The sequence below is a fragment of the Merops nubicus genome, unplaced genomic scaffold (genome assembly GCF_000691845.1).
Source record: "Merops nubicus isolate BGI_N331 unplaced genomic scaffold, ASM69184v1 scaffold17111, whole genome shotgun sequence".
Taxonomy (NCBI): Eukaryota; Metazoa; Chordata; class Aves; order Coraciiformes; family Meropidae; genus Merops; species Merops nubicus.
The window spans coordinates 1,404-12,214 of NW_008590449.1; the positions used below are offsets into that span (position 1 = coordinate 1,404).

The window sequence follows — 10,811 nt, forward strand, 5'->3', positions numbered from 1 at the left end:
ACCTTCACCCCACTTTATACAGGACGTCACGAAGAGAAGAGATGGACAGACCCCCCCCAAGCCCCCAAGGGCTGCCTGTGGCCCTGCCCGTGCCCCCAGGGGTGGTACCTGTGGTCCTGGGCCGTGTACTTGAGCAGCTCAGCCAGCTGCAGGGGGTACTTGCAGATCTTCTGGACGGGGGTGAGCAGGAAGCCGTCGATGGCGATGTCGATCATCTGCTGCAGCAGGCGGCAGGCCTCGAAGAAGTGCTGGTACCTGCTGTCCTTCATCAGCTTGGAGAGCTCCATGCAGGCATCCAAGTGGTTGTTACAGTACTCCGAGTAGATCCAGAAGCCGTCTTGCTGTGAGAGGCAGGAGACAAGGGAGGGACACAGGGGGAGGGCACGTCAGAGAAGGGCTGCAACCGGCCACAGAAATCATTCGGGTTGGAAGAGACCTTCAAGATCATCATTCCAACTGTTCCCCCAGCACTGCCAGGTCCCCACTGCCCCGTGTCCCTCACACCACATCTGAGGGGCTTGGGAACCCCTCCAGGGGTGGGGACTCCACCACTGCACTGGACAGACCTGGAGAGGAAGAAATTGTTCCTCATGCCCAATTTGAGGCCCTTTCCTCTTGCCCTGTCCCTTGTCCCTTGGGAGCAGAGCCCGACCCCCCCCTGGCTCCAGGCTCCTGTCAGGAGCTGTGCAGAGCCAGAAGGTCTCCCCTGAGCCTCCTTTGCTCCAGGCTCAGCACCCCCAGCTCCCTCAGCTGCTCCTCCCCACACTTGGCCTCTAGACCCTTCACACCAGCTTCACTGCTCACCACCCTTCCCCAAGGCTGGAGTGTTGCAGGGGGTTGTTGGGACCCAAATGCAGGACTTGACCCTTGGCCTTGTTGCACCTCATCCCACTGGCCTCAGCCCATGGCTCCAGCCTGGCCAGATCCCTCTGTAGAGCATCCCTACCTTCAAGCAGACCAACACCCCCACCAAACTCAGTGTCACCTAACCACCCAGCTTCCCAACAAGACCACATCACAACTAAAGAAGGAAGAACACCCCAGGCAGGAGGAGCAAGGACTGACCCCAGAGGATTTTTCCTGCTTGGAGGAGGTGCTGCATGGTCACTGGGAGGAAAGAGGAGGGCAGAGAGGGACCCACAGACTGACCCATTGCTGAGGTCTGGAGGTGCAGGGTGTGTTAAGGGAGCCCTGCTCAGCACTGTGGGTCTCCTCACCTTCAAACTCTGTGCTGGGGTTTGCATTAGGAAGGGTAAAAGCAGAACAAGGCAGAGCTCTGGTCTTGGGCAACACAAGAAGACAACTCTGTTATTTCTAGGTGTCTTTTCCTGAAAGATGTCACTCTTTAGGGTCAGGGCTCCTCCTGCTTGGTCACTCTTCCTTCTTTAGCTGTCATGTGGTGCTGTTGGGAAGCTGGGTGGTTAGGTGGCACCAAGCTGATTGAAAGGACAGATCCTTCCTTTTAAGATACACTGGGCCAGTTAATTCTTCTTTCTCAGTCCCTAAGGGCCCCAGTGACCTGCCCTTGTGGGAAGAGGGGAGCCCAGTTGCTTCCCCATCCCTACACCTCTCCCTCCCTGAAGCAGATGAGGAACCAGATACTCTGCAGACCCACATAACAGGATCTTCATGTCCCCATCCCTCAGTTTCCCCAGCTGGCTAAACAGGGATAATTTATCACAAGTTTATTAGCCAGTTTTTAGTCCTTATCTGATAACAGTTAAGCATCAAATACTCCTCTAAATAACAGCAGGAGTCACTGTAAATGAATTGACAGCACAGCCTCAAGACACGAGGGTTCAGCTGCTCATTCTCACCAAGATTTCTTACATCTCCCCAGCACAGAGGTGGCACATGCTGCTGCTGGGGAAGGAAGCAGCAGAGACTGCAGGCTCTGAGAAAACCAAGCAATGGCAATGCCACCACACAGCCTGCCAAAAACAAACCTGCTCTTCAACCAGAAGACCAACCTTCAGAGATGCCACGAAGCTTTTTAGGCATGTCCTGCTCAAGTTTCATGAATGTCTATCAGAAATTTCCCTAATAAGAAGTGAAATGTTGGAAGTTCAGCCCTGACTGTAATGAGATAGCCCAGCCCAGGATCCACATCCCAGCTTGGAGCATCTCCAGCACTTCATTCTCCCTGAAGGAAAGCCCAGAACTGCAGGACTATCATTTTCTTGACATTTCCTGACACATTTACAACACTGGCCAGTTTAGCAGCTCCTGGAGCACGTGGCTTATGTAACAGCACCATGGGCTGGGTAAAAGCCTCCAGGGCTCTCTCGTCAGCTAAAATGTCCTGTTCAGTGTGCACTGGGTCTGAGTGAGGATCTGCTGCCCTGCTGCCACCCAGACCCTCAAGCTGCCACCTCCCCACCCAGCCCAACAGCTCTATTTGTTTTCTGTAATGCAAACTAAGGGCTCTTTTTACTTCTCTGGACTCTCTCACCCTTTCCAAGCTTCTGGTCACCCGTGCCCTGGTTAGGATGGGCTGTGTGTGGGTTCAAGGCATATTCTGAAGAGCAGGATAAGGTGGGGAGTAGGTGGGGGACACTGGACTACATCAGGGTGGATGGGAAAAGGTGTTGGGCTTCAAATGTAGCTGGGGAGTCATCCAGCTACACGATTCACTATCTCACCAAGTCAGTGAGCACTGGAGTACTCTGTGACACACAACTGGAGAGCTACTGGTGCACAGAAGTTCTTCTGAGTCCTGCCTTTCTCCCTCCCTCTGAAAAAAACCAACCTCAAAACTCCCAGAGAAGAATGGCAAATAAAACTCACGTGTTCAAGGAAACATGGTCCAATTTCACTGAGATGGGGGTCCTCGTTGTTGTACTGCTTCTCCAGGTCCCGGACAAACCCCATCTGAAATCTGTAGATATCTTCAATGTTCCCAAAGATGATCTTGAGCTGTTCATCACTGAACATGTCCCTCCTCTTCCTGCACTGCTTTAAGTAACCCTGTAAGGAGTAAGACAGAACAATCCATAAAATAACCCCAACATACTGAGGCTGCTCCCCATTTTTTCTTGAGGAGCAAGTGAAAACAAAATCAGAAAATGGCTCTGAGAAGAAAATCCACTTGTGATGACACGACCCCCTCCACCAGCTCCTGCCTCTGAGGCAGCAGGCAAAAGCAAAACATGCCTTGGAATGCCCCGAGTCCCTTTCTGACAGACAACAGGTCACTTGTGGCTGTCAGGAGATGCTGGAGACAGCAGCAGGGGTACAGTGTGTTGGGAGGACAGCGCTGGGTGCTGCCTTGATGTCCCTCAGCATCCTGCATGACTTGGTTCTGCAAGGGGAAAGTTCCCTAGAGAGCTCAAGCAGCACAGCCTGGAACAGCCCTGTCCCTGAACTGCAGAATGTGGCTGGTAGCTCCTCAGAGGTGTGTTACAGAATTTCTTATATGCCTGTTTCTTCACCAGTCACTGCCTGGCAACACCCAGGATCCTGGGCAGCTCCTACAAGTGCTGCTGCTTCCAAGTCCTCTTCAGTGGCACGTGGCATCATGGAGAACACCTCCAGACCTCCTGGCGTGGAGGGTGGAACCCTCTGAGTGGTCTCAGTACCAAAGAAAACATTGGAGGAGAACACTCTTGAAGCATTCCCTGACTTGAGAGGCAACTTGGTTTATCCCCCCACCATTATTCAACTTCTGGAGCCTGAGACAAAGGTGAGAGGGCTGCTGTCCTGTGAGTGGAGTGGTGGGAACCCCCAAGGCCATGCAGGAGGCTGGGTGGCTCTTTTGGCTTGCCCGAGCTGCTGCTGATCAATGATGTCTAGAGGAAAGCAGCATCATTTTCATTTTGTTTTCTCTACCCTCCATTCCACTAGCACAAATATGCTCCTCCAAGCAGTGTAAAATGAGGGATAATTTGTCTCTTTTCTCAAAAAGAAAAGAAAAAAAGGCAAAACTATTGTCTCTCTTTCTTCCTTTTTCAAGAGGGACCAGAGGAAAAGGCTTTGTACCCTTCCCTGCACAAACATCAGATCCCACACTGAGTCTACAGACATTAAAATCAAACAGAGGGAGAGAGAGAGAGACAGAGAGGAAGAACCAGGATGTAGAGGGTTTAAGGAAATTCCCCAAAATCACAGAATGCATCTGTAGTAGATCTGGAAACAATTCAGCTCTCCAATGCAGTAATGAGAAGATCCTCCTTGCTTCCACACCTGCCTGTCACACCCCCTGGTGCTGAGCCTGAGCCCACCTGGACATCACACAAACACAAACTGGGAGGCAAGCACTGCCCTGAAAACCCCCTGACCTAAAACAGCCTGAGCAGATCAATATCCTGGCAAAACCCAGAGTTCTGTGTGCCTCCCTGCTTGCTGCCCCTGCCTTGTCCAGATCCTGAGGACTCCTTCACAGACCCTTGCCTGAAGCACACGTGGGCTGAGCCACGGAGGGTCTGGAGGCCTGGGCTGGATTCCTGGCTCTGCCCCAGACCTGTGTGAGAGGGAGTGAATCACTCCATCCCCCTCTGATGCTGACCAGAGACTCTCCAAGGCCAAATACTAGATGCCACACTGGCCTGCAGCCTCTTGATGGAGAAGCAGCACCACAGGGGTCATCGTGAGATGACTTTGCTTGCCTCTCTCGTGCAGGAAGAGCAAAAAATGAAGGGAAAAAACTGCCAACAGCTCCCGTGGCAGGGCTATATTTGGGAACTCTAGATGCTTAGTCACACAGAGGAAGGGCCAGCTGGTGACACGCAGCTGCTGGTCCACAATGCAGACTCACAACACTGGAATAAACTGTCCTTCAGCCTCACCACGTGGCTCCTGGGAGGGAGAACTTCACAGAGATGAATGATAACTGGCAACTTTGGCCGACCTGGCAAAGCACCAACCCCTGTGATGTCCAGCTCAGGGAGGAGGATGCCACCCCCCTGAATTTGGTGGCTTTTTCAGCTGGGGAGCTTGGGCTATGGAATGCCTCCTGCATCTGCTGAATCTAGGTCTCTCTTCTTCCAGGAGCTCCTTGATGACTCATTTCCCTGGGTTTCCCTCTCTCATTTTTCAAGGCCAGGAGGAAGAGGAGCAGGCTGCTTCCCACGCTGCAGGACAGTTGCAGGGCAATGCAAAATTCAAACTAGCAAGGGAACAACCCAGAACATCCTTCCAGGCTGCTTTTCACATCCTCCTGCTTATCTCAGAAAAGCTTCCATATAAAATAGAAAAGAAAAAAGACCAGCAGCTGCCCAGGAGGTCAGGCTCTTCCTCAACCAGCTCTGGTGCCAGCACCACCACAGGGTGCTGGCGTGGGGAGCTGTGCCCTGCTGCCAGCAGCCTGCCAGGCAGCCCCCCCTCCACACCCTGCTCTGGGAGAGCAGCCACTGCAGGAGCTGGGAGAACCCCCTCCAGCCCTGGGGTCACCATCAGCTGCCTCCATCCTCTCCAACATCCCCCGTGCTGGCTCATCCTTCTGCCCCAGCTGCGTTTTGGGGCAGCTGAAGCAGCACATTTCTGTACAGGCACCTCTAAAACCAGGAGGAAAATAAAACCACACAGAGTTCCCAAGTTTTCTCCTCTCTCCAGCTTGTGCCTTTGGCTCGTTGGCTTCCAGCAGAAGCCAGCAAAGGGGAGACAGGAGATTTCTACATGGCACGCAGCAAGAGCCAGCTAGAAGGCTGCTGCATAGTTTTTCCAGTAAATTTACTTCTGTTACATAAAACAATGTCATCTTCCTTCTGCTCATCCCGTCAGGTTTGCTCAGAGAAGGGATAGCTGACTGATGAGCAGATGTTGGAGACTGTTTTGCTCAATGAATGCCTAAAAATAGCTGTCAGACTGTTTCTCTTTAAAAGTATTTTTCCATGTAGTCCCTGAAGTAGAGGCCAAAGTTGGGAAGTATCTGGAGGAGGTTAAGTGCTAAGTTTTCTCTACCCTAAAAGTGGGTTTGGAGACAGTCAGGAGAGGTGGCCAGCCCATCCATCCATCCATCCATCCATCCTCTTGTCCAGCTGACAGCAAGGTGGAAGAGAGAAGGAGATGACATCCATTGCAGGCTCTAACTGCAGTTGTGGTGAGATTCCAGTTTCTTCCCATCTCTGCACCATCTCCACTGTCCTGCAGACCCCATGGAAACCTGTCCCACCAGCTCTGCACAAGGCTCAGCTTGACAGGCTGAGGCAATGGGGATGTTTTCCACGCAGCATTCAGAGCTGTCCTGGCACCAAAGCAAAGCTGAGGTGTAATCCAGTCAACATTATTAAATAATAAATCCAAAGTGAAATTACATGGAGGAAAGCAAAGCCCAGCTCTGGAAGCTGGCTGCCCTTTCTGACCTCCCACCTCCAAATGACCCAGAACACTGAGGTCTCCTTTGATCTCCTCACTGTTCTCATCCCAGCTCTGACACTTCTCCCTCTAACACCTCCTTAAATTGAGCCTTGTCCTCCTAATCCCTATGCTGGTCCAAATCCTGCTCATTTCTCAAAACACCCCACACCCTTTGTAGCCCTCCTGGGTCTTGTTCTTCCCCCTGCTGTCCCCACAGCTCAAACCACCTCCCTGGGGACATCTTTCCAGGAGCAGAGGGACATATTCTCCAGGAGCAGAGGGACATCTTCTCCAGGAGCAGAGGGACATCTTCTCCAGGAGCAGAGGGACATCTTCTCCAGGAGCAGAGGGACATCTTCTCCAGGAGCAGAGGGACATCTTCTCCAGGAGCAGAGGGACATCTTCTCCAGGAGCAGAGGGACATCTTCTCCAGGAGCAGAGGGACATCTTCTCCAGGAGCAGAGGGACATCTTCTCCAGGAGCAGAGGGACATCTTCTCCAGGAGCAGAGGGACATCTTCTCCAGGAGCAGAGGGACATCTTCTCCAGGAGCAGAGGGACATCTTCTCCAGGAGCAGAGGGACATCTTCTCCAGGAGCAGAGGGACATCTTCTCCAGGAGCAGAGGGACATCTTCTCCAGGAGCAGAGGGACATCTTCTCCAGGAGCAGAGGGACATCTTCTCCAGGAGCAGAGGGACATCTTCTCCAGGAGCAGAGGGACATCTTCTCCAGGAGCAGAGGGACATCTTCTCCAGGAGCAGAGGGACATCTTCTCCAGGAGCAGAGGGACATCTTCTCCAGGAGCAGAGGGACATCTTCTCCAGGAGCAGAGGGACATCTTCTCCAGGAGCAGGGGGACACCTTTTCCAGGAGCAGAGGGACACCTTTTCCAGCCTGGAGATGGCCACGTGAAGGTGCTTTGCAGGACAGTGAGTGAGCAGTGCTGCCTGCCAGTAAATCTGGCTACTGCTACCCATTCTAACAGCCTAGTTGTCAATAGCTTATCATTTTTCTAATCTCTAACCATTAAGCCTGAAATTCCTATTGCTGGGGATTTCCTTAAGGCCAAATTCATTTTTCTTTCTCTTCTCATTGGTGATGTTTCCAAATCATGATCCATCTCTTCTTGATCATGCAGTTCCAGGGGAAACCCCCCATTTTTCCCCTAGTGAAAATGGTCACAACCTCACTGCAGCAAGCAGCAGTCAGTCCTTTGCCCAGCCAGTGCCAGGGCAGGCAGTGCCAGGGCAGGCAGTGCCAGGGCAGCCTGGCTCTGCTGGGATGGGGATCCCCCTCCAAGCTTCACACAGGTCTTGGCTTCTGCAGGTGATTTTCATTCTGGTGCTGGCGAGCTTCTGAGCTCCTGACTTGGCAGGACTAGTGCCATGGGTATTATGAATAATAACATGGTGTGTAATAATATAGTAGCAGGCAGTGGAAATAAATACATCCTGAAGCAGAATTGGAGGGATCTTAATCACCTAGCAGGGGCTACGGTCTTCTGATAACAGCCACACATCTTGAGGTGCCTCAGTGGTGTTAGGATTTGTGATGCATTACAGCTCAGCAATGAGTGTAACTCCACACTGCCCAGCTCAGCACTAAATCAGGCTCAACCTTTGCCACCCAGCCAGAGCTCCTCTTCCATCTCCTCCCAATATGCCACATCCCTGCTGTCTGTCCTGACACCTCAGAGTAAAGAGCAAAGGGAAGAGGGGAATCTGCCAGGGTCAACAGCACTCGTGCATCTCATCAGTGGGGGGCTGGTGTCTCCTCATTCCTGGGCACAAATACCACCCCTGTGCCAACTCCTGGGGTCTGGGAGGAGCTCCAGCCAGGCCGTGGCTCTCCAGCTCCAGCCCACCTCCTCCTCTCTTGCAGGAGCAGCAGCAGGCATGTCATGCCATGCCCAAACACCCGGGATGACTGAGCTGTCTCCCAGGCTTCTCCAGGCAAATGGATTGCTCTGATTAAACCCAGCACAATGAGGCTCTCTCCAGCCAGGGACAGCCCATCATTCTGCAGATGAAAATGCCCATTTCAGTCCTCCTCCTCCTCCTCCTTTAAGAGAGGCAGCTGAATCATTTCCTGGTGCTCTACCTGGAGGTAAAATTTATCTCCTCAGTATCATTTTGCATCAGAGAGAGCAAAGGAAGAGCCTCAGAGTTCTCTTTTGTCTCTATGACCTATCCTTAGGTGCTGAAAATTGGTGTCACTGAAGCTGTGCCCATCTGCACCTCCTGAGAACCTGGCTTGGCACAAGCATCATGACGTGGTTGGGAAAAGCAAGTTAAGGTTATTTAGTTTTTCAACAGAAAGGTCCAAATGCAGGAAAAAAAAGACACCAAAACACAGGGAGAAGTTCCTGCAGTTCTTCCCTCCTTCCATGCAAAGCCTGGTGATGGAAATAGCCCAGAGAAATGAAGCTCATTTGTTTCCAAATTGAAATCCCAAGACTCTTCCATCTCTGCAAAGTGTCACGGATGCTTTTTGGCTGCTTTGCCTGGTCAGTAGAAGAGCAGAGAGCAGGAAGGGAGGAAGGTGGTTTTTAAGCAGAACTCTTGAAGGGCTTCACCACCTCTGCAAAGGCTGGGCACAGGCTGGGCTAAAATCCCAGACACTCAGAGGGATCAGCTGAAAGCCAAGGGCTCTGAGTTTAGGGCATTCCCCTTCCCACACACCCAGCACCACGGGCACTAATCCTGCATGGTGCAGGACAATGAGGGGCTGCAGAGGTTAATTGGGGCATAATGAGAAGACCCACGCTGAGGACATCAGCCACTGAAGTTCATTCTCTGACACCAGATAAACACAACATGCTCCACTTCCCAAGCTGGAAGGGTTTTGCTCCCCTTTTTTCCACCACAAGAAAAGGCAAACAGGGGTCACCTGAGCCCAGGGAAACTGTGAACCCAGTGTGAGAGCTGCAGATGGGAAGGGGAACTGATTGCTTTAATTACAACCTCATTTCCTCGGTCGCAAGTTCAGAAGTGGATGGGATTGGGTTTTAATTTAGAGGAATGCTTGAAGGATCTCAACCCCATCATTTTTCAGTCCAAGAGGCAAGGGAAAAAAAAGTCAGAAAATCATCCTTTCAGTTAATACAAACGAAGGGTAATTACCAGATCCAGCAGAAAATTCTCAGAAGTATCAATACTCCTCGACAGACGCTGCTCCTCTGTTACTCAAACCACTCCTCAGTCCTCAAACACTCCGAATCTTCCTCCCCCACCACCCAAGGACCAGCCCAGTCCCCACCTCAGTGGCCCACCGTGCCACCCCGGCGTGTCCCAGCCCCCCCTGTACCTCACAGATGTCCTTGAGGTGCTTGATGTAGTGGCGCTCGGTGCTCATGATCTCGTTGATGACGTTGGCTCTCATCTGGTCTCGGTTCTGGACGGTCCTGCCCAGGCACAGGCAGTCGGCGCTGGGGTCCAGGTGCCCATTCTGCACCTCGCTGGTTCCCTCCTCCACCCCATCTTCTTGGTTCACCCATAGCTGGGAGGAGGAGAAGGGAGAAAAACAGGTTGATTCATAAACACATCAAGAAGCCCAAGTGGGTCTTGGCTTGCGTGGCTCCAGGAGGTGCTGGATCAACAATGATCAGTGCCCTCTTTTCAGCAATGATGTGGTGTCCACCACAGCTCACAGCCCAGGCAGACCAGGTTTATACTGGTGCAACCTGCCCACAGTGTTCTCCACACACTGCCAGGCTCCTCCTAAAGGGATTTCAAGTGTTGACAGCTCTGATCCCAAATATAAAACCATAGCAAGGACCTCTAGGATCAAGTCCAGCCTTCATCCCAACATCTCCCTAACCACTAGCCCATAGCCTCAAGTGCTACATCTACTCATTTTCTAAACACCTCCAGGGATGGTGACTCCACCACCTCCCTGGGCAGCACAAGCTAAAGAGTCATGCCCAAGGGTAACTGGACTGGTGGATACTCTCAGCTGCTCTGAACCCAGATGCACGATGAAAACCAGACCAACCTAAAGTCAACTTGAGTTCCCAGTGGAGCACACTGCCTGTCCCAGCTCCCCACACCACCAGCTGGGGTCTGTCCCTCTGGGAGGGGGGAAAAGCCCTTTACAGGTGACTGATTGAAGAAGGACAAAACACATTTGGTTCAGGAACCTGGATAAACATGAACATCAGGCTGATGGGGTCGTGGCAATGGGTTCTCTGTGAACTTCCCAGGCCAGGCTCTGTGGTTGAGCCTTGATTTCCAGTTCACAGCAGCTTTCCTCATCATTTCAGATGAAGAACCTTTCCCTCTCAGGCCCCATCTCATCATCCTGATTGTGATCCCAAAAAAGGCAGCAAGATCAGACTGGCTGAGTAAGTCTCCTGCCTCCTGGGGGGGGCTGAGGGCAGCTCTGGCCAGGATGAAGCACCCCTGGGCACTGAACACTCCAAATTGCAAAAAGCAGTGGAAAAGGATCACCCATCTCAGCATCCTGATTGTGATCCCAAAAAGGCACCGAGATCAGATTGGCTGAATAAGTCTCCTGCC

The 10,811-nt window shown here is 52.2% G+C and overlaps 1 protein-coding gene across 1 annotated transcript; it reads right to left on the reverse strand.

Moving 5' to 3' along the window:
• Positions 1-108: 108 nt before the first annotated feature.
• Positions 109-9,789, reverse strand: LOC103782200 (rho guanine nucleotide exchange factor 9; the record flags this gene model as incomplete). Its single annotated transcript, XM_008949953.1, has 3 exons — positions 9,601-9,789; positions 2,788-2,967; positions 109-341 (listed from the first exon to the last, which is right to left on the reverse strand). Coding segments are annotated over exons 1-3 (488 nt in total), but the record flags the coding sequence as incomplete, so codon positions are not given.
• Between the last annotated feature and the right edge of the window lie 1,022 nt (positions 9,790-10,811).